The 22149-nt window shown below is 49.7% G+C and overlaps 9 protein-coding genes across 9 annotated transcripts; 3 read left to right on the top strand and 6 right to left on the bottom strand.

Annotated features, from left to right (window-relative positions):
* Positions 1 to 1415: 1415 nt before the first annotated feature.
* Positions 1416 to 3625, bottom strand: VTN49DRAFT_99 (uncharacterized protein; the record flags this gene model as incomplete). Its single annotated transcript, XM_069416671.1, has 7 exons — positions 1416 to 1752; positions 1806 to 2107; positions 2158 to 2307; positions 2367 to 3038; positions 3091 to 3209; positions 3271 to 3349; positions 3404 to 3625. 7 exons carry the CDS (start codon positions 3623 to 3625, stop codon positions 1416 to 1418), a joined length of 1881 nt encoding a protein of 626 aa, XP_069271560.1.
* A 391-nt stretch (positions 3626 to 4016) lies between these two features.
* VTN49DRAFT_98 (uncharacterized protein) lies at positions 4017 to 8447 on the top strand (the record flags this gene model as incomplete). The annotated part of the gene is made up of 4 exons (XM_069416660.1): positions 4017 to 4252; positions 4319 to 4419; positions 4480 to 7953; positions 8014 to 8447. The coding sequence occupies 4 exons, from the start codon at positions 4017 to 4019 to the stop codon at positions 8445 to 8447; spliced, it is 4245 nt and encodes a 1414-aa protein (XP_069271559.1).
* A 165-nt stretch (positions 8448 to 8612) lies between these two features.
* Positions 8613 to 9643, bottom strand: VTN49DRAFT_97 (uncharacterized protein; the record flags this gene model as incomplete). Its single annotated transcript, XM_069416649.1, has 10 exons — positions 8613 to 8700; positions 8757 to 8835; positions 8892 to 8910; positions 8971 to 9017; positions 9069 to 9140; positions 9197 to 9239; positions 9290 to 9355; positions 9408 to 9420; positions 9512 to 9552; positions 9611 to 9643. 10 exons carry the CDS (start codon positions 9641 to 9643, stop codon positions 8613 to 8615), a joined length of 501 nt encoding a protein of 166 aa, XP_069271558.1.
* A 382-nt stretch (positions 9644 to 10025) lies between these two features.
* Positions 10026 to 11591, top strand: VTN49DRAFT_96 (uncharacterized protein; the record flags this gene model as incomplete). Its single annotated transcript, XM_069416638.1, has 3 exons — positions 10026 to 10149; positions 10198 to 10285; positions 10358 to 11591. 3 exons carry the CDS (start codon positions 10026 to 10028, stop codon positions 11589 to 11591), a joined length of 1446 nt encoding a protein of 481 aa, XP_069271557.1.
* A 133-nt stretch (positions 11592 to 11724) lies between these two features.
* VTN49DRAFT_95 (uncharacterized protein) lies at positions 11725 to 12738 on the bottom strand (the record flags this gene model as incomplete). The annotated part of the gene is made up of 1 exon (XM_069416627.1): positions 11725 to 12738. One exon carries the CDS (start codon positions 12736 to 12738, stop codon positions 11725 to 11727), a length of 1014 nt encoding a protein of 337 aa, XP_069271556.1.
* Positions 12739 to 13748: 1010 nt separating this feature from the next.
* Positions 13749 to 14483, bottom strand: VTN49DRAFT_94 (uncharacterized protein; the record flags this gene model as incomplete). Its single annotated transcript, XM_069416616.1, has 2 exons — positions 13749 to 14236; positions 14351 to 14483. The coding sequence occupies 2 exons, from the start codon at positions 14481 to 14483 to the stop codon at positions 13749 to 13751; spliced, it is 621 nt and encodes a 206-aa protein (XP_069271555.1).
* Positions 14484 to 15580: 1097 nt separating this feature from the next.
* Positions 15581 to 16171, bottom strand: VTN49DRAFT_93 (uncharacterized protein; the record flags this gene model as incomplete). Its single annotated transcript, XM_069416605.1, has 1 exon — positions 15581 to 16171. The coding sequence occupies one exon, from the start codon at positions 16169 to 16171 to the stop codon at positions 15581 to 15583; it is 591 nt and encodes a 196-aa protein (XP_069271554.1).
* Positions 16172 to 16820: 649 nt separating this feature from the next.
* VTN49DRAFT_92 (uncharacterized protein) lies at positions 16821 to 20503 on the bottom strand (the record flags this gene model as incomplete). The annotated part of the gene is made up of 4 exons (XM_069416594.1): positions 16821 to 17887; positions 17935 to 20064; positions 20125 to 20362; positions 20417 to 20503. 4 exons carry the CDS (start codon positions 20501 to 20503, stop codon positions 16821 to 16823), a joined length of 3522 nt encoding a protein of 1173 aa, XP_069271553.1.
* A 303-nt stretch (positions 20504 to 20806) lies between these two features.
* VTN49DRAFT_91 (uncharacterized protein) lies at positions 20807 to 21915 on the top strand (the record flags this gene model as incomplete). Its single annotated transcript, XM_069416583.1, has 3 exons — positions 20807 to 20938; positions 21023 to 21122; positions 21179 to 21915. 3 exons carry the CDS (start codon positions 20807 to 20809, stop codon positions 21913 to 21915), a joined length of 969 nt encoding a protein of 322 aa, XP_069271552.1.
* Positions 21916 to 22149: the final 234 nt, after the last annotated feature.

Raw genomic sequence — 22149 nt, 5'->3', positions numbered from 1 at the left:
TAACTGACCCCCGTAGAGAGGGCCAAAGCGTTCATTCTAGAAGCATACGGCGCACGGAGTACATATGGAGTACTCCGTACTATGCCCACGTTTCAAGCGATGCCCATGGGTCAAAGCTGTTTCAACTTCAACCCCCCCCCCCCCCCCATATGGTCCTGAACCATAACCCATGAAAATGACCTCTTCCCCAAATGGGACTGAACTGATACAGTATCATTCATTGCGGGAACGGCCTAAGCGGTAAATAAGTGGATGGTGGGGCTAGAAAGGAATTACTCGTAGTAAGTTGGCCGTTTTGCCATCTTTCGTCCAGAAGGTCCAGGCTTTCCCGGAAGCTGGGACTTGGGCGAATGGCAAACTGCAAATGGGCTGCAATAGAGGGAGGCAAATATCGATAGGGCTGAAGGTTGACGGTTGAAATTCCATGTTTTCCGTACTTCCGTTGCCTGGGATCAGGGCGCTGTACCTGTACCTGAATCCTACTCGAGAGCCCTTTCGGCCACGATTCCCTCGCGATGATCGCATAACTCGTAGGGATTCCTGTGTGCGCGAGGAGCAAGAAACAAGGATGACAAAAAAAGTAGCAAGGGTACTCGTTTCTTGCCGGTTAAGCTCCTTGGCCGAACTCTAAGCTTACTACTATCTATGGGCGGACGGAGTTACATCTGCATGGCGGCTCGCTCAGTCCACAGCCAAGACTCGGAAATCAATTTAAGCGCAGTCACATTTAAATGATTCAATCACACTTTAAAATCGTCGAGTGGTGGACTGACTTCCTCTTTTGGAAGCTTCTCGCGACATGGCCATCAGCCCTAAACCCTCAAATCCTTCCATCGACAGATCTGCGCGGACCGCCTTCCATGGATTGGCTCACATCGCTCGCCCCCTGCAGTCTGCTTAGCGCCGTAGGGCTGAGCATTATGGATGATCTTGATCCTTTCAGGAAAAAGCTCCACATGCACAATTTAGCATAACGTGGACATAACTTAACGCCTGTGGCGTGTCTCCAGTGTGGCACGCCGGCTCCCGTACTCGACCACTTCGGATGAGGAACGCAGCACTCCTGGAATCGGCCCCAGTCTCGTGGCGGCCATTCCATGGAAAAGACCAATTTTTGGGATTGAACCACTCCCAATCCTGGCTGCGACGAGGCAATCTGCCATTCTGCCATGTTCAGAGCGACCAAGTCCGGACACGGAGTTTTGCCCGAGTGCTGGTTAGCGACTGCAGCAGAAACTGCCTGATCCGGCCTGATACGCTGGATACGACGACCAATTGCCCTTGTTGTTATGGCCAGGGGCTAAATCCGGCTGGAAGGGGAAAAAAACCGTTGAGTCGAGGAAGAAGACGGGACTCCGCGACTTGCCGCAAAAAGCCAGGGCGTCGCGATCCAGCGGGTGCACAGGGCCACGGCTTCACTCGGTGCCCGTTTGTTTCCCAGTTGGTTCTGTCGATGACTTTTCCTCTGTCGTGCTTTCCGCGGGTCGCGATGAACCCGCGTCTCCGTCCGAAACCTTCTTCTCGTCCTCTGCAGGCTCTGGACTCTTGAAGAGCACGTCAATGTTCTTGCCATCGTCGATTTTGTCGAAGAGACCAAGCTTGCCCCTCGAGGTCAGCCGGAGTATCCGCCAGACTTTGCTGGCGCGAGCTCTCATTGCATCTTCCTTATCCTCCTCGGTTTGAGCCATGTCGATGTCGAAATCATCGTCCAGGATGCGCTTCATAAAATCTTCCGGTGCAGGAGTTTCAAATCTGACGGCAAATCAGCGTGAACACACGTCAAACAAACGATAATATGCCCATACCGTTTGCGATCCTTCAAGCGCTCCAAGTTGTCCATGTTCGCTTCCTCGGCAAGGAAATTGAGGTCGGACGAGGAGGTCAGTTTCCGATCGGCAAACTCTTTTGTTGCCGCCTCACACGCATTGGCGTAGTCGTCGGCCGTCACGGGCGGGCGCTCAATTGGTGGACAGTTTTCGATCTTCCACCGCACCCAGTTCTTGTCCCGTGAGAGGACTGTATCTACCATTCGATAGTAGAACTTGCCATCGGCACCCTGTTGGAGATACTCGGCCACCAGATTCCGAGTCTTTGCTGCCCACTTGGCCTTCGCTTTCGTCAGAGCATATCCCTGATAGACAGCAGGAAATCACGTACATCTTCATCGCTGACCACGTAGTTGTACACAACTGCTTTGTTGATCGTCTTGGGCAGGCGAGATCGCGCCTCGGGCGTGAGCGATAGGATAAAGTCCAACAAAATCAGTGCCTGGACAAGTACATGGCGGCGGAACGCGATATCATTGACCTGTATAAAAAGCGGGTCAGCTCTACCGCTCGATGGCAGTCAATCTCTAATGTCATTACCTCCAGATCAAACAGTTCCCGGCTGGTCAGATACTTCGGGTTAAAGGAGCTGGAGATGTCAACTGCGTCGCCGTTCCGTTTCCTCTTCAGACCTCTTTGAAGATCACTCGTGCCTTTGGCACTCCGTGTATCCAGGTCTGTGTTGATGAGCTTAAATGCTGCAAGGGTCTGTTCCAAGCCGTTTCGGAACGCTGCGAAATTCTCTGCATTAAAAAGTCGAGTCGGAGAGGAGAAAAAGCCCTGCAATCCCCAGAATACTGGGTACAAGGCATCCAGGTCAGGTTTTTGAGGCTTATCTGCGGCATCCTTGTCAGATACCGTGATTGTTGGAGCCTTAGACTCAGCTTCTTTAGTTTGCGCTGCATTTTCTTGATTGCTCTGACCCTCCGTTGTTTGTGTGGGCTCAGTTTCAGTAGTCTCCCCTTGGGTACCCCCATCAATTTCCATGCGATCCTCTTCGGAGAGCTTTTTCGAGATCTCATCAAATGTTGTTACGTTCTCAGTGTGAAACTCTCCGCGTAGGTTGACGGAGCTTTTGTCACCTAGTGGGAAACTTTGAAAGAGATATATGAAAACTCGCCCGCAAAAAACAGTGTCCTCGGCTCGCGACAGCCGCCGAAGCAGCTCGTTGCAGGAACGGAGGATTACTAGACTCTTCTGTTTGAAATGTTTCTAGAGACTCGTCAGATTTCCAGCCTGGACTGTGTCAGAGTCGGAAACATACTGCCGTGCTGATCTCCCTTCGCGACTCAAGGTAATCAAATACTTTGCGACAGCCATCAATCGTTTGGCTATCGAGAAGTTCCTCAATCAGCCAGAAAAATAAGGCTGGTTCGCATTGTTCTTAAATTGCCATTCCAGTCAGTGTTGCGCGTAGCCACCGGTGGCATGGTAGCAAACGTACCATTATCGGAGAAAATGGACACGATGTCCAGTAGATTCCAAATGTTAATGAACGCAGGGTCGTCGATCGTTGTAGTGGCCTTGAAACACCGTCAGCACCATTCTATTCTCCCAAGTGCCGTGGTTATCTTCACCAGCAACTCATAGAATTTCTCTCGGAACGCTGTCTCAACGGCTGCGTGGTTTGTCACTTGTTCTCCGGCCGTGTCCGGCAGCCGCCAAATCTCACCACCTAAATCGGCCTCGGTCAAAGGGGGCTCGACATTATTATCTGGCTTCACCTTTGCTGCCCTGACCAAGAGGTCTTGAATCAAGGCACGGTAAGCCGAAACGGTCTGCAGTGGTGTCTCCGACATGTTGTTTCCGTTATATATGGGATTGCTTAGGCTTTTCAGCGTATCATGACCAAGCCGTATAGGAGATATAATTCAAACAGCATGGAAAGGCTGACTGGGCAGGTAATAAAGCAATTCGATCTTCTTTGACCACGACTTCGCAGTTTCTGGACTTCGTCGTGAGATAAAATAGCGAGTTTGGCGGCGATCGCAGCGGAGCTGCAGAGCCAATCGGCAGCTCCGCAGCCCAGAGCTCTATGCCGCCTTAGGGTGATTTGATGCCTCAGGCAAATATATTTTGCCTAAGGCGGCAAGGCACGGCAGCAATCTGACAGCTCCATGTGCCAAGATCAAACGCATCAAGGCTCTTCGAGGCGTTAAGCTACCCTCCCATGACCTTTTAGCCCTGGTAATGGGATTAGAGACGTCTTCCGGGATGGCGCAGAGTCTCGAAACCAGACCGACGGTGTCGGATTTGCATGGGGATAACCATTGGGCGTCTGTCGCGAAAACGCGCTGGTTGAAGCAGGGCAAGGTCCCCAAGGTGAAGCACGATGACATCAAACGGGAGCTCTGGGATCCCTTGGAGAAGGAGGGGTTTCCCCTGCGCGCGCTGCTGATTCTGGAAAATTTGAACATTCTGGAGAAGTGAGAAATCTCCTACGTTTTGCATTGCGAATGCCAATTTCGCGCTGACTTTTCCTTATTACCTAGATATCTATGGCCAACGTACTCGGACGACGTCTCGAATCACCATGTCCTTCTGATTGCGGTGATTGTCGGGATCAAGCAGCGAGAAAGGGTGCCAATATGGGGTGAGTTGCAATTCCCATGGGCGAATTGTCTCTTCCGTTACTAACACGCACAAACTGCAGAACATTTCAGCGACCGTCCTGATGATTTTTCGAATCTTTTCCATCGCATCCTTTCAATGACGCTCGACCCGTCGCTTTCCAGCTTCGCAAGACTGTCACTGCTATCGTTCATTATCAGCAGCTTTCAGTCACTCGAGAACACCTTGGTCCGGAAGGAATGCGCGCCTCTCGTTTCCATTTCCATATGGCATAATCTTTCCACAGAGGAGGCCAGAGAACGATTGTTGGACAACTCTCCGATTTTGAGAAAGGCATGGCGGGCGGCAGGAAAGCGTTACGACGCCGCCGACGAATCGACAAAGGCGAAGATTCGCTTTGAACGGTCATGGCTTTATACGTTGCTGCTCGATTTTGTTCAGAGGCTGAACGCTCCCGAGCAGAATAACACAGAGAACGTTCGGTACTGTGAGCGCTTTCTGGAGTTGCTTGTGGACCTAATCAGCCAACTGCCCACGCGGCGATATACGAATACGCTTCTGAAAGACCTCCACATCCTTCCTATGATCCGTCTGTCGCAGCTTTACAACTCCCAAGGTAACACCCTTATACGTGACTTCTATTCTCTGCTGCGGCATTTTGTGGAGTTTGATATCGACGACTACACGGGAGAGCCTTTGTCAGCGCAGGCTGTATATGATGCACATTGCCAGCGTTTAGGTCGGCTCCAGAGGGTCGCTCTTAAACATTTCAAAGACAAACTGACTATCCTGGCGCTTTCGAATTATGGTGCTATCGAGCAGCGAGCCGATCTGGAGGCTAACCTGTCGGCATTGGATGATTCTGAGCTTGAGAGTCTCTGCTCCCGCCTTGGATTCAGGACCACGTACCCGAAGTCAATTCAATTTACACCAAGCAGGAGTTTTTATCTTGAAGTACTCGTATCATACTTTGAGCGGAAGCCATCTTTCCGTGAATCTGCATTGAAGCTGCGAGTTGCTCCAACAGAAGAGGATCTCTATGATCCTGCATTACTGCGGAACGAGACTTACGATGGTTCAAGACCACTGGCCATTCCAAAGCTTAACCTGCAATACTTGAGTCTGGGTGATTTTCTCTGGCGATCATTTCTTCTCTATCGTTTCGAAGCGTTCTTCGAGATTCGAAAAGACCTTGAATCGGTTATCAAAAGAATGCAGCCAAGAGTAAACCAGACGACCAAGGAAATTTCTTTTGCAGGCTTCTCTCGGATGGGTATCCCTATCTCCAAGCCGGCTATCATCGAAGTCGCTCCGCCAAAAGTTGGACAAACCATCCCAGCATTCGTTCGAGCTGAGATAATCCTTGAAGTTGGACGTCTTACAGAAAACGTCCGGAAGGAATGGGATGCTCTCCGACCAGACGATACGATTTTCCTGGTTGCAGTTACGCACGATTCTATTGCATTGCAAGGCCTGGGTGCAACAGGCGACGGCCCACGTATTGCACATGTCCGCACTGCGGAAATCGTGCAAGTTCTCGATGATAATGGTCGCCCACTTCGTGATCAAACCCAAGGCCAAGAGAATGGTTATGGCCCACGACCTCGCACCAGGAGGCTTCTCGTCAACATGGATGCTGCCGCCTTTCAAGCCGATACGGACAAAGCAGCACAGGGTAAACCAAACGTCAACACGCTTCTGAATGTGGTGATTCGGAGGCAAGGACGGGAGAATAATTTCAAGCCAGTTCTCCAATCAATTCAAAACCTCATCACATCTGACGTTGCTCTTCCGTCGTGGTTCCAGGAAATCTTCCTTGGTTACGGTGATCCAACGAGCGCTCAGTACACAAATTTGCCAAACCGTGTCAAGTCAATCGATTTTCGAGACACATTTTTGGACTGGCAGCATCTGGTCGAAAGCTTCCCTGGTAAGACTATCGAACCATCCGGTACAGAATCCTCCAGCTTCGGTCCTCCCTATGTGCTTCAGGAAAGTGATGAGTCTTCCGCACCGTCCGTTCCGAATCCGTCGAAGAAACGAAGACGTGGTCAAGTTGACACGCAGCCAAAAATTAGCTCCATTCATGTCTCGACATATAAGCCACCAAATCCTGGTCCATATCCTGTCGATGAACCTAAGTTGAACAAGATTCGCTTCACACCTGCGCAGGTGGAAGCAATCGTCTCAGGCACCCAGCCTGGTTTAACAGTCATTGTCGGCCCTCCCGGCACTGGCAAAACCGATGTGACGACCCAGATCATCAACAATATCTATCACAACTTCCCCAACGAGAGGACTCTGCTCGTGGCCCACAGCAATCAAGCCCTGAATCAGTTATTCCAAAAAATCGTCGCCCTGGACATTGACGAACGTCACCTTCTACGACTTGGCCATGGCGAGGGAGAGTTGGAGACTGAATCCGATTACAGTAAATACGGGCGTGTGGAATCGTTCCTTGAAAACCGAACGTATCTGCTTGCGGAAGTGGACCGCTTAGCATCATCAATAAATGCTGTCGGCGCGCATGGGAATTCCTGCGAGACGGCGGGATATTTCAACCGGGTATATGTCCAGCCCGCCTGGACCAAATTTTGGGAGAAAGCGCGCTCCCCCGAAACGACAAACCAGGAAATCATCGCAGCATTTCCATTCCATGCCTATTTTTCCAATGCGCCCAAGGTCCTGTTTGATCCATCGTGGTCCAAGGAGGAACTCTTGGATTCAGCGTCGGGTGCACAACGTCACATTGACAGGATCTTTTCCGAACTGGAAGACATCCGGCCGTTCGAGATCCTTCGACAGCCCAAGGATCGCGCCAACTATCTCCTTATCAAAGAAGCGCGAATAATCGCAATGACATCTACTCATGCCGCAATGCGGAGACAAGAAATCGCCGATTTGGGATTCCATTACGACAATGTGATCATGGAAGAGGCCGCGCAAATAACCGAAATCGAAACGTTCATTCCGGCAGCGCTCCAACATATGCAAGCTGGAGAAATGCCGTTGAAACGAGTGGTTCTTTGTGGTGATCACCTGCAGAACTCCCCAATTGTGCAGAATCTTGCATTCCGCCAATATGCCAACTTTGAGCAGAGTTTGTTCCTACGACTAGTGAGGCTAGGTGTGCCAACAATCACGCTCGACCAACAAGGCCGATCCCGGCCTAGCATTGCAGAGCTGTTCCGGTGGCGATACCCGACTCTGGGTCACTTGCCCATCGTGGACGAAAATCCAGAGTACAAAATTGCCAATGCTGGTTTCCAGTTCGATTACCAGTTCATCAACGTCCCGGATTACCAAGGGACTGGTGAACGGGAGCCGACGCCTCATTTCATCCAAAACTTGGGTGAAGCAGAGTATGCCGTCGCCATCTACCAGTACATGCGGCTGTTGGGCTATCCAGCGTCGAAGATCTCCATCCTCACGACATACGCCGGGCAAAAAGCACTGATTAGAGATGTGCTTCAGCATCGATGTGCGAAGAATTCGCTGTTTGGCTTGCCCAAGATTGTGACGACAGTCGACAAGTATCAGGGCGAGCAAAATGACTGTAAGTACCCCTTACCAGTTTATCGGACTATCCTGTAGCTTAGGCTAACGTTCATTCCAGACGTGATTCTGTCGCTGGTGCGAACACGCACGGTCGGTTATCTGCGCGATGTGCGACGTCTCACCGTGGCACTGTCACGAGCGCGGCTCGGCTTGTACATCCTTGGTCGGCGCGAGGTCTTCGAATCCTGTTACGAGTTGAAGCCTGCATTTGATATCCTACTCCAAAGGCCGGACAAACTGATGATTACCACGGGAGAGATGTTTCCGACCTCTCGGCGCTTGGACGATACAGTCGATGGTACGGCAATGGAAGGAGTTGAACACCTCGGGCAATATGTGTTCGAGATGACACAGGCCAAGATCAAAGCGTTAGGGGAAGAGAATATCGAGATTATTGACCCATCCGCCGTCGTCGACGGTGAAGATGAAGTCATTGATGAGGACGAGGTCATGACTGGGGCAGGCGATGCTGAGGAGGATTATTCTGTGTAACGGACTCTATGTGGCTAGTCTTGCAATGATGTACAGCATTTGCATGTGGACTTTTTCCTTTCTTGGGGATGGCTGTATCATTCTATTTGTTGTAGAAACCAGAGCCCACATTAAGTGACGGGAATGCGGATAAAATAAAGCCGTCCCAATTTGATTTGAGAATTTTTACCTCTCCGACTGGGATTGAGACTCGTTTGCGGGTTTCAGCTCTTCGACCATATTTTGCGGATCCCTGAATGCCAGCGCAATATACCTGCAGAGTTGGACATTAACAAGTGCCAGAGGCATGAAAATACTGGAATAGCGCACTTTGTATGGCTTCCCCGTGCGACCAGTTCATTCTTCGTGTTGAAGAACTTGATGGACGTGTAGGCCAGGTTCTTTCCGACTGCGTCACCATGTTAGACCTTTGGATTAGCTTGGATAAAGGGGCATTGGACATACGCTTGTCGCATGTCACCTCCTATATCAAACTATCAGCACATGCCATTTGATTTGGTCTAGAAAGCAGATATGAACGTACAGCCAAAATCTTGTCGCCTATCTTACCGCCGGAGCTTATGTAGGTTACTACAGCCGGATGAGTTTCCAGTAGAGTGAATTTTGAATCAGGAGACTCACCATTCAAATCCGTCGAGACACCAGTCGCAAAGAGCCCTCTAGAAGCCACTGCGAGTGAGCCTCCCAGGTCCACTGGAATGCAAGCATTAGACAGGACATTGATATCCAGACGCGAACATGTTACACACCCATGCTTGCGATTGTGCCACCATGGAGAATTCCCAAGCGGTTCTGCCACCTCTGTCAGCAGCCTGTTATGGGACAGAACAAAAGAAGCATACCGTATGCTCTTTTTGGATGTCCAGCTCAAAGTTGACACATCCTGGCCGGGCAGCAGTTACCCGGAGCTATCAATGTCAGCGACCTGGCATGCAGACAGCCGTGCTAGACAACACTTACGTTGTCCAGAAGTCTAATCAACATGCACCGTCACGGTTAATAATCATTGATGCGCTTGAGATGCATTCGTTGCCGCCGGCTATGCATGCTGGGCTTGAGCTTACCGCGGCTCTAGTCCGGACGTTGTCCGGAAGGACTGCCATACCTAACAATTGGTCAATGAGATGGATTGTTTTGTATAGCGCCGTCATTTTATGGCTTACTTTGTTGACAAACTTCAACGCGGTCATCGACATCTTCAATTAAATGTATTCGATCGGTCAAATGGCCAAATAAGTCTGCAGATGAAATCCAATACCTAGTATCCGAATGCGTACCATAGCCGATTGCACATGAGGAGTTTCTCGCCCGCCGGACGGAAGGAGGACATCACTACGGCGGACCATAGCAACCACTCGAGCTATTTTAGTCAATTTTCTCAAGCTGGAAAATCGTTGAGCAACGTCAAGTTGATCGACATTGACGACTGCGAACGCGCCGCAGTCCGCAGCAGCCGGATCAGGTTTCGTCGCCCATGCCTCGCGCCGGACTGCCGATCGACGACCGACACGCGCGCGACATGATCCTTCGCTGATCATTGCAACATCCGGCGGGACAGCCTGAGCCAGCAGGCAAAAAATGTCCGTCTCCCCCAATCGCCCGCTCGAGTACCTCGAGCAGCTGCCGGGTACTACGTTCAATAAATTGTATCAGCAGCCTTCTACAGCCTTGGCAATTTTCCGGCGCATGCTGCCTGATCTGGGTGAGTATGTTCGTCCACATCTGGGCTAAGTGTTCTAACCAATCCCAGCAAAATGTATTGTGATGGCTCTGCTCTACATGAAGGATCCGCTCCCCGCTGCGGATCTGGAATCGTGGATCAAACCCGATAGTAAGAAGTGAGCGCATTTCCGGCTGCCGGACAACAACAAAATGGTCTGGGAGACTAAACTGAATGTCCGCCGTCTCAGGGAACGGGATCACGCGCTCTCGGTGCTCGGTCGATTACATATCCTCGCAAACTCAATGACGTCGGACCAGGTTCGAGCGTACATGGTTACCAATCCGTTTGCGTCGTCGTTACGACAGGCTCTAACTGGCGGGGATGGGATCGATTCGTTTGGTGTTCCATGTCGAACCCCGGATGAAACACCGGTCTCGGTGGCGGACCTGGACGAATATGCGCGGAAGCAGTGGGAGGGTGTGCTGGGGTACATGGTTGGCACGAGCGCAATGGGCGGGCCTTCTGTGTCCTTAAGTAAAGGCGTTAAACAGCTCCTCCAAGCCGGCCATCTCGTAGAGATCCGACATGGCCGGGTCGACATCACCCAGGACGGGTTTGCGTTTGTGTTGCAGGATGTCAACACCCAAGTGTGGCAGATCCTTATCCTCTATGTGGAGAGTGCAGAAGCAATTGGCATGGATCCCGTGGAAGTTTTGTCTTTCATCTTCCTCCTCAGCAGTCTGGAGCTCGGCCAATGCTACGAGAAGGAACATTTGACGCCCACTCAGCTTCGCACCTTAACCGACCTAACCGACTTTGGGATCGTATACCAGCACTCTCCGGTTTCGGAAGCTACGCGTTTCTATCCAACTCGTCTTGCAACGACACTAACGTCTGATTCGAGCGCACTCAGCTCAACGATGTCCAATGCACTGTCAGCACAATCAACTGCCGCCTCTTCCGAGGCAGGATCAGGGTTCATCATCGTCGAAACAAACTACCGACTGTATGCCTACACATCCTCGCCACTGCAAATCTCGCTCATCGCTCTCTTTACCACACTAAAATACCGTTTCCCGAATTTGATCACGGGTAAGATCACGCGACAGTCCGTCCGGCGAGCAATCGAGATGGGCATCACAGCAGACCAGATTATTTCGTACCTCTCGACGCACGCACACCCCCAAATGCGAAAGCATGGTTCCTCCAAATCGATGTCAAATCCTGCTGGCACTACCGGTTCGGTCCTACCTCCAACGGTAGTGGACCAGATCCGATTATGGCAGTTGGAGAGAGATCGTCTCAAGGCGACTCCGGGATTTTTGTTCAAAGACTTTGTCAGTTTTGCGGAGTATGAAGCACCATGTCGGTATGCCGAAGAGATCGGTGTACTGGTGTGGAAGTCTGATCGGAGACGCATGTTTTTTGTGACGCGACACGAACAGATTGCAGCATTTTTGAAGAGCCGGAGCAAATCATGATTTGCTACTAGACTCACGGGCAATTGAAATAGAATATCTACCGGCTTGTGCTATATATACCCTTGTAACAATAGCGGCAGGATTAGGGGAATAGAGTGTCTTCTTTACCACAAGATCTAGCTCACAGTAAACTCTATGGTACTCGAATGTCACCCTCTGCAATCTTCACCGAGCTTCCGCTCAACTGCACAGACTGCACGGCCTTTGCATCATCTGTCAACACCACTTCCAGTCCAATATCACTCCTCCGGCCCATCTCCACGCCTTGCACGATATCAAACCGCCGTCGAGTGGCACGATCACCACTACTCTGCTGGTTGAGCGCCAAGTATACTGCTAGCCCACTGGCAGCACTGCCGGTGGCCGGATCCTCCAGCGAGCCGAGGAACGCCCTCGACCTGATTACTTTTCGGCCCGGGTTGGACTCATCAGCAACATTCGGCACGTAGAAGTAAATCACCAACAGCCCGTCGCCTGCCCAGCCCGGCTCGTCGTCCAGATAACCACCCTCTGAGGCGCTACGAGCGGGGATCAGCTCTCCGCCCGTAGCTGCGGTAACGGCAGCCAGTGCATCGAGGGATGGCAGTTCCACGAGAATTTGGCTCATCCCCTTGACGATGGATGCAACAGGGAAGGAAATTTCCTGCTTGTTCTGTGCATTTTCGAAATAAGTCTCCAATGTCGGGTGCAGTCTTAGTAATTCCCTCAACGGAAACCGTCGTCGATGGAGTCGGAAATCGTGCGGCAGGTCTGCCGCAGAAGCGACATCGCCACTCTCATTCTGTACCAAGGAAATTGGAATTTCCCCTGCTTTGGTGATGATCGTGTCCACGGCTTTATTGTCGCCAGTTCTGGTCCCAGCTGTCGGTGCCAGAGTCAGAAACCATGATGCCGCTCCAATCGTCGGGTGCCCCGCAAACGGAAGCTCTGAGGTCGTCGTGAAGATGTCGATGCGGCGCTTGTTCGAAGCCCCAGCCTCCTCAGGATGTACAAAAATCGTTTCCGAATAGTTAATCTCCCTCGCAATTGTTTGCTTCTGCTCCGTGGTGAGGCTTGTGGAGCTCGGCAGAAAGATTACCCCGAGAGGGTTCCCCGCGAAGGGCGTCGTGGTGAAGACGTCGAGGGTTGCGTAATGGACTGTTGTCATTTTTGGGTTCGATAAAAGCAATTGAAGTTCGTAGAAAGCTGATTTGAATGTTTATGGGGAATGGGATGCTATTATAAATCAATTGAGGTCAAAATGGCCGTCGATAGCCGCTCCAGTGTGACTCACTCTACTCGTAGTATGGTCCGGACTTGTGGCCGGTTCCTAGCAGCGCGGGGCAGCCGCGTCGCCTCAGAAGTGTTTGGCGCGAATAGGTTTAGGGTTAAGGTATATATAACTGATGTATCATCCACTGCGAGTGAGCTCGTTCGCAATTCAGTTTGACAACAGACAAAATGATAATCTGAGACAACAATTAGTATGCTAGATACTTGCATATGAAGGACTTTGGTATGGCGCACTGAGGCTAATATTATTGCATCAATCCATCCAAAACATCTCGTTCTGAAAACCCTAGCATCCAACGTCGCGGAACTCCAGTCTGATAGTGAGCATCGACCAAATCCGGCGCGTCTGCTCAACGATTTTTATTTCCTTCAATTTTAACCTTGCTGATCGACCTCGTATCCAATTAGTCGAACGGCTTCCAGAATCGCTCTGCTACAACCATCAATGATGCAATAAAGTGATCGTGATCTTCCGATTAATACCTTGAATTTGCTCGGGCCTCCTGCTCTGACCACTGTAGTAAACCATCGCATTATAAACTTCGTAAGTAGCTATTCAAGTGAATGATGATTTTCTCTCTCGGTCCGTTTTAAGCAGAAACAACGCCTTTGTCAGGGCTCACGTCCAAAGTCATAGGTTGCTTTGTGGTTCCTCTGGGAAGGACCCTTTGATTCTGAGCTATGGCAATATGCATTGTAGAGGTAGTCCTATTAATAGTCAGAAAAGGTATCGATTCACTACGTACAGTGTATTTGGGAATTAAAACGGACTGGTGAGTGAGTGCTTGACTTCTGGTACTATTAGCAGTCAAACTAAATAGAAACAAGGGACAAGAACTTCAACAAAGACTAAACAGCATCGGCCCCATTTCTGCTCGTCTGCAACTAGCCGATCAATCTATCAGTGTATCCAGTATGCACCAACTTCCGCATGTAGAGGGACTTGATTTCTTGTGAATTCTCACCATAAGAAACCCCGAAAGCAGGGACTCTCCAGTAGTAGTCCATGAACCGAACATGTCCGCTAATGATGTATTCGTGGTCTGGCTTGGCTCCCACAATGCGGAAAAATGCCAAGGCAGCACATACAATGGCACCCAATGCCCATGGACCGCGGAACTCCTTATTGTAAACAGACTTCCGCATGAATATTGGGTGAGGATAATTGATAGTCTCTTCCTGCTGCAGCATGATCAGGAGCGCCTCAAAGTCTGCGTCCGGGCATTTGTCCTTCAACCTGTCCAATTTATCCTCGAGACGCATACGTTCCTCTTTGACCTTGTCATGATCCAGTTCCTCAAGTTCTGAATCGATCCCACGACGTCTCTGCATCTTCACAGCCAGAAAGACATCCACGGGCAACTCTTCTTGGGCTGCAAGTTCAAAAACCGTTCTCATTCCAAAACTCAGTGGTCTGAGTTGAAGTTCCAGGGACAATGTTCCCTCTTTCGTAACTCTGTTAGGTTTTTGGAAAAGAACCCACTCACTGATGTCAATCCAGGTCAACGAGCAGACATAACAACGTTCTGTGTCTTCGTCAATGCCAAAAAGTAGGTCAGCCTTACTTGGCAAAGGGTCAGCAACCTCTGTCCTAAACACAGGCTCCACGTCGGATTCCATGATGGAAATGTCGACGCTTTCGCGCTGGCGTTTCGTACTGATTGAGTAGAACGGCCAATGTGAAGAGGATTGATGTGACTGTTATAATGCGATGTGCCTCTGAGTTCATGAATTTCAACCCCTTTATATAGGTCGTGACCATGGACATGAGAAGGAAAAAGTCTCCGGAAAAGTACGTTCATATCCTGGCTCAATAAATTGAACATGATCACTGAACGGAATGATGCACCATACAGGTATCCTACAGTAAGTGCTGAGAAGCTCTTTGTTTCCAGTACCTACTGACAATGGGGTTTTGTACATTAGAGGCATGATCAATACAACATCTTAGACAGATCCTGAAGAAAGAAATATGTCATTGTTTTACCTATATCACTTTTATACCCTCCTTTCAATGTTACTCATGCCGTAATTTCTCGTGCAAGTCCAAGGCATGAATCAGTACATTGGTGACATTATTATGAAACTATTGAGCCAGGAAGGCTTTGTTCATTGTACGTCAGTGGGCAAATAAATGATCCACAACGCGTTCACTACATTATTTTGACATGCAATCCCGGAACCCAAGCTGTGCACCTTCCATGTTTTTCACATGGACAGACAACTGACATGTTAGGGTTAGGGTTAGTTTGCGGAGAAGATTGATTCGCTACACATCACAATGATACTGAACTTGAGCGTTGAATTCAGAAGATAGCAGTGGCATATTAAACACCATTACTCCTTTATCATGAACAGTAATTGACTGTAGGCAAGCAATGGAAATAAAGCTGGCATTTCCGACTCACTGGCTTAGTCATATAGGGTTACGGGGAAAAGTTCACATACAGTATTACGGAGAGCTGGTAGATTAGCTTATCAGTTTCTCAATTTCTCAATTTTTATTCCTCATCACTCTGTGAACTCTTCGCGTAACTCTGTTTGGATGTACATTAGGTTTATGATAATGGATATGAAGAAACGAGTGTCCTTGAAACGCAAGTCTCTATTTGTTTCATAGTGAGAAGAGGGGATTCCATTGACTAGGTACTTGCTGTCTAACGAACTATCGATCTAGACTTGAGCAATACAAAACCTGCCGCAGCCATCTCGACTTTCTAAGTCTGCTTCCTCTCCTTCAGAGTGAGCATGTAAAGAGGACGAACGTCAGCAAGCGTGGCACCGTAGGAAACACCAAACGGAGGCAACTCCATAGGTTTTTTAGGCTTCTTACAGAAGAAAAGGTTCCCACAAATGATGTAGTCATGATTCGGCTTAGCCCCATGGATGGAAAAGTTTCCAAAGAAGAGTGATAAGCAGGCACCTTCACCCCATGGCCCAATGAAATGCTTATCCATTGGATGAAGGTACTCCGTATAAATTGCGTAGATCTCTTTAAGTTCATCTTCCACAGGCTCATACTGCTCCTGACCAGAAGGCCTCTGCATTCTCACAAGCAACTCGACTCTCACAGACGAGGAGCTGGATTCCCTGAACCAGTTTTCAACTGGCGGGCTTTGTGCCTTGAAGTGAATTTCCAAGTCAAGATCCCCAGGTTTGTAGCGACGGGCAAGCGGTCCCATATTGACTGATTTAGTTACGTCCACCCAGAACACATTGACACCCAAACTTCCCATATACCGCAGGTTGACAGGGAGAATCCCGGGAGGCAGAAGCTCGCCAGGCACAAGGTCGAAATCAGTTGTCATGATTGTGGTCTTCTAGGTAACGGTATTTTGTCAAGTTTGTGGTATGGGTCAATTGGAAAATCGGCTCTGTCTTCTGATGTGCCTCCGGAGACTGTAAAGTTGCCCCCCTTATATCAGCACGGGAGGTATATGAACAGGAGAGAATATCCGGAAGAATGCGTCAATCTTCTTCATAACAGCGCCAAAGATAACGGATGGCTTCGTCATTTTGTCAAAGCAAAGAAAAAGTCGGGATTTTCCGGCAGGAAAACTGGTGACAGCTGCACTCATTGCTTCTCGACGGCAATTTTTAACACCTTGAGGAAAAAAAGGATGGTGTTATAATAGTATGTTCTTTCACTGGCATTGTTTAAACAATAGGCATCCGGATTATGTTGGTACTTTAGATCTAAGCTTGCCAACTCTTTGATCTTCCAGCTCACACAGCAATACCTGTAGATGACGCGTTGACCTCAATCAATTCATGATAATTCATGATCATGACCTCTTACAGACTCAGTGTCCGATTTTAGATAGTGAACTGAAATCATACTTTCCAGATACATTTCCTTGGTCCAGTCACATTCTTGCCAGCAGGCCAAAACGCCGAAGAGCGCAAAACCATACACGTAATAGGTTACAGTACCATTAATACAAAAAAGTCATGCAATCATTCTGAATCACTATCAATCACAAATCCCGCCCTCATGCGCCGACGCGGAGCTCTCGCCTGCGCATCATCGTCACTCGCAGTGTCCACTGGATCCGAGTTGCCTTTTTCCTCATCGATGGTTTCCTCGGACTCAGCAGAGCTGATCCGCGCAAAGGCACCGTCTTCCTCAATTGCTGCTGTGTCTTCACTGGCTGAGGCATTTAGTTGCGACGAGTGGCCTTTTCTGTCAACACTGTCTATGATTAAATCGTCATCCTCGCTGTCAGTGTTGGCATCTGCCACCCTGAAGCGCTGTCGTTTATGCGGGTAGTTGTCAGAATCATCGTCTTCTTCGTCTTCGCCACTAGAGTCTTGATTCCGGCGCCTCTGGGCTGCTTTATTGCGCTGAGACCTTTCTGCTTCTTCTTCAGCAAGTGCCTTAGAGACCAACGCAGCTCGGATCTCGCTCGACTGTGCTTTCCGCAGCGCTTCCTCTCGGGCAAAAAATTCCTTGTCTCTTTCTTCGTCCGTCTCCTCGTCACTGGCGTGGATGTAGAGATCACTTTTGATCTTAGCAGCACGGGCTCGGGCAGCCTCCTCTCGTTTCCGACGCCGTTCCTCCAAATCTGTGTCATCGACTGTCTCTTGATCCTCATTGCGTTGGCGACGTTTACGTCGTTTGTTTTTCAATTCCTGGAGTGCGTTGGACCGAGAACGGGGGTTTGGCGGGAACAAAGGCCCATCTGGCACTTGATCCTCTCCCTCCGAATCCGATCCGAAATCTACCCCATTCATTCCATCGAAACTCGTCTGATACGTATCTTGGCGATCTGTAATCTTTTTTCGCCGCAGCTGTTTTCGTGGGTCGAGTCCCTCGATTTCCGTAGCAGGGTTTTCAATTCCCTTCTGGAGTATATTCCGAATATCCCGCAACTCGGACGCACTGAGTGAAGAAGGGACAATCCATGACGCTCCCAATATGTCCTCGGTCCCCAGCCGTTCGAGGCCAATCAAGGACATAAGAAGACGAAGTTTCCCATTTCTATACATGGCCGTTTTGATTGACTCGTCACTTGGTTTCACCTCTGCAACTAGAATTAGCATTGTCCAACCACAGAAAAAAGCAACATACCTATTATTGGATTAGGAGCAATATGCGCGTCTGGCGCTTCTGATCTCCGAGCCTCATCGGCAACTTCCCACGAGCTACGTTCTGTAGCTGCAGATTCCAGAACCCCCATCAGCCACCTGACCAAGCCATCATAACCGTCCATAGCAAGGGCAGACACCACGACGTTCAGTTTTTCCTCTTTTGTTGTGCCTGCACGTGGATGCACTTCCAGCTCTGCAGCAGGCTTCGTGCTGCTTTGGACGGTCTGCTTTTCGTGTCCATATTCGAGGTAAAACAATGTCGCGTTGATCTTGCTGAACAACATCTCAGTGACCAGCACTGGTCGCTGTTCTATCTTCTTGATCATCTTTCTCGTCAGATATTTGACAAACTCTTCCCATTCTCTGTACATGGGATTTGACGAGTCCAGCGGATTTGGACCCTTTATCATCCGGTAAAATAGGTCCATGATGTCCACGCGGAAAAGAAGGGTACTCATATCTTGTTTGAATGCGATCCGGTAAAAGAACCGATGCGCCCGCTTAAGCTGCTCGCTGTCCAGATCCTGGTAGAACTGGGTAAACAAAACAAACGTGTCGACACATTTTTGGTTGCAGAACTTTGCAATAAACCGACTAAAATCGAACTTCCTTTCTCTGGACACAATTGTGGCATCAACAAACTCCTCAGCTTCAGAGTCCATCTCTTCATCCTCATCGTTCTTGTCGGCATCCGACGTAATTTCCCGTTTTTTCTTTCGTGCTCTCGCACGCCGCCTTGAGCGAACTTGCATGTCCACGTTCTCCTTAGAGTATCGTTCCAACATGCGTATGAAAACATGAGAGAGCTCTGTGCAGGCGTCAAGGTAGCCGAAGCCTTGATCTTTGTAGCCACGCAGTATTGACACAATTCGATCATGTGTCGTCTCTTCGTAGAAAATTCGGTTCTGGATGTTATCGGCGATCTCTCGATCCTCCTCAAAAGGGGAATGAGCCATTTCCTGCACTGTCAATAGAATCTGTGTGAAACACCGCATGTTTGCGGTCAAATCATGCCAGTCCTTATTATCCAGGCTGCGCTGCATTGTACGGTTTAGAAAAACAAAAGTTTCCTGATTGAGCACAGAAGCAACAAGAGCGAAGCTGTCCGGCTCGATCTGCCTACCATTGCATTGTGCACGTTGTTCATATTGACGGCGTCGACGAACACGTTCAGCACGAAGGAACCAGGCAACAACATACAAGAATTGCCGTGTATGGATGTCGAGGACACGTTCCGCTTCTCGCTCGATGGCTTTTCGAACATGCGTCATGAGGGGGTTGAACCCAGAGTCCAGAAACTCTTCAACAAACGTACGTAGATTCTTGGTGGCAGTTGGAGTCAGGGGAACGAGCTTGTTGAAGTTATTGTTGAAGGATTCGATCTCCTTCCTCTGACCATATTTCGGTCGATTCCATTTTTTGGTCTGATCCATCTTATTCAGCGCTGCCCGGGTATTGGTCAAGACGTCTTGTCCTGATAATGTCGAAACTTTCTTGTCGTCTCGCTTCACCCAGATCATGGTTCCGAACCGACCATGACGGGTTGGTGCATTCCTCGCATATTGTCTCTTTAATCCTCTTTCTTTCTGCAGAAGATCGCCCAATTCGTCCTTCCGCTGGGCGCTGCGTTCGGCATCATTCATGAACAGCTTTTCAACGTCCACGCCTTTGACAAGGTGAAACAAAATCTCTAAAATAATGACGTCCTGAAAGCTAAAATCTTCGCCCATGTTCGAGCACATTGTCAACAACAGCGCAAACACATCCTGCTCATGGAAGGCGTTGATTGTGGCGGATCTGGATGTTTCTTCCTCGTCCTCCTCGGTAGCAAGGTGACTGGATGGAGCGATTATGGCAACATTTCGTAGCAAGTAGAGTACCAACTTCAAAATGCCCTCGTCTCGTGATGTTCGTTCAGATCGAGGGATCGCCATGCTCGGCAGACCAATGCGAATGGCGGCTCGGAGAGGACCAACCACCCCGTGACTATTCAAGAGGCCCCGTTTGTACTGAATCTGCACTTGCTGGAGATACGGAGTGTGACGATGATGGTTGACAGTCATCTGACTGTGAATCTCGACGGGCCATGTCAGAGGGACGAGAATTTCCACTGCGATAGTCGACAAGTCAGCGTCGCATTTGCGGTGTTTTACAGCCTTGATTGCCTTACAGCAAGCCAGCGCAATCCTAGACAGATGTTTTTTGTCCTGGCCGCGTGTCCACCATAGCGAGAGTATAGGGATGAGATCTCCATTGACAAGGTTTGCTTCCCCTAGGCATCTCGCAACGTCCATACGGTTTGTCTTTTCGTCGTACAGCTTGAGCCATTTTTTGATATCGCGAAGACAAGAGAGCGCATCGTCGCCGAGACTGTAAACCGAAGCATCTTCACCATTGAATCCTCCCAGCTAGATGCAGTCAGCTTGATTCGTAATCGGGGGGATGTAGCAGGGATCACATACCGCAGTCACTAGGCTGTACACATGGGCGCGCACTTCGGGATCAACGACCTGGACATCCTGTCCAACGGGCAGCGCATCGGCCTCCATGTCGACGGAGAGGCTACCGGAGCAACAGGGCACGCAGCCTCATTCAATTTCATGGATGGTTCGTAAGACTTGTGTTCCACTAGTGTTGTGATGCCATCAACGCGACGGACGCGTCGACGCGTCAGATTTTGATTATGTAATCTGTACTAGCTCTGCCTCGGAAGAAAGATTCAGCGAACTGATAGAGGAGGCAGATAAGAACCGACGATAGCCGCGGCACGTTGACACATGTGATGCCGACCATCTCCGACATGAAGTTCTGAATTCCTCCCACTTGACTGCTAAGCAGACTCCAAAGACACCATGTTGTCCAGCATTGCTCGTGGCAGCGTGGGCCGTCGGGCCCCAGCATTGATTGCTAGAAACTTCAGCACCACTCCCAGCCGGGCGGCTGCCGAGGTGAAGAAGCTGGGTGTTGTTGGCGCCGGGCAGATGGTGAGTACATCGCACATGTGTGCGAACTTCATCAGTATACCTTTGCGCTTTATCTTTGGCAAATTGAATGCTAAAAAGCTATAGGGTCTCGGAATTGCCCTGGTTGCTGCACAGAAGGCGCAGGTTCCTGTGACACTGGTGGACAATTCTGAAGCTAGCTTGACAAAAAGCCTCAAATTTGCAGGTATGCCAGAACAGCGGGGAGTTTATGCTCGATGGAAGGCTCCTAACGACGCTTAGATAAGCTTTTGGAAAAGGATGTTGCCAAGGAGCGGATCACGCGTGAAGAAGCCGACGCAACGCGCAATCGTATCACGCCAACGACCAAGTTGGAAGATGTTTCCGGGGTCGACTTCGTCATTGAAGCCGTTCCTGAAATTCCAGACCTGAAGTTTTCTATCTTCTCTCGGTTGGCGGAGATTGCGCCGAAACATGCCATCCTTGCGACCAACACATCCTCCATCTCCATCACCAAGATTGCGGCGGCTACGACCAAGGATCCCAAAGATCTTCAGGCACCGTCGCGTGTGATTTCAACACATTTCATGAATCCAGTTCCTGTCCAGAAGGGCGTGGAAATTATTACTGGCCTGCAAACGTCGCCGGAGACGCTGGACACGGCGCTAGCGTTTGTCAAGCGTATGGGAAAGATCCCTGCGCAGTCAGCAGACTCACCAGGCTTCCTGGCGAATCGCATCTTGATGCCGTATATCAATGAGGCGATCATTTGCCTTGAGACCGGTATCGGCAGCCGAGAAGACATCGACAGCATCATGAAATACGGCACAAACGTGCCAATGGGGCCGTTGACGTTGGCGGACTTCATCGGACTGGATACTTGCCTTGCAATCATGAATGTGTTGCACCAGGAGACCGGTGATAGTAAATACCGGCCATCTGGATTATTGAAGAAGATGGTGGATGCGGGGTGGTTGGGCAAAAAATCTGGCAAGGGATTCTACGAGTATGAAAGTTGATTGCGGTGATAGAGGCCGCCTCCATGTCAACGCGTAGTTAAACGCGTTCTTTTCCTCGAAATCCTGCCATGCCTCAAGCTCCGTCTTTAGATGCCACACAAATCAATGTAAAATACAGTCTCGAATATGTACCTGATTAGTCAAGGTTAGGGCTACACGCTATTAAGCAATCTGCAACGCTAGGTGTCTCCGTCACTGACAAATCGAATCATGAATAAGTACTTAGGTGCCCTT

Source organism: Thermomyces lanuginosus, assembly GCF_041956635.1.
Source record: "Thermomyces lanuginosus strain ATCC 200065 unplaced genomic scaffold VTN49scaffold_12, whole genome shotgun sequence".
Classification (NCBI taxonomy): domain Eukaryota; kingdom Fungi; phylum Ascomycota; class Eurotiomycetes; order Eurotiales; family Trichocomaceae; genus Thermomyces; species Thermomyces lanuginosus.
This window is presented reverse-complemented; position numbering and strand designations above follow the sequence as displayed.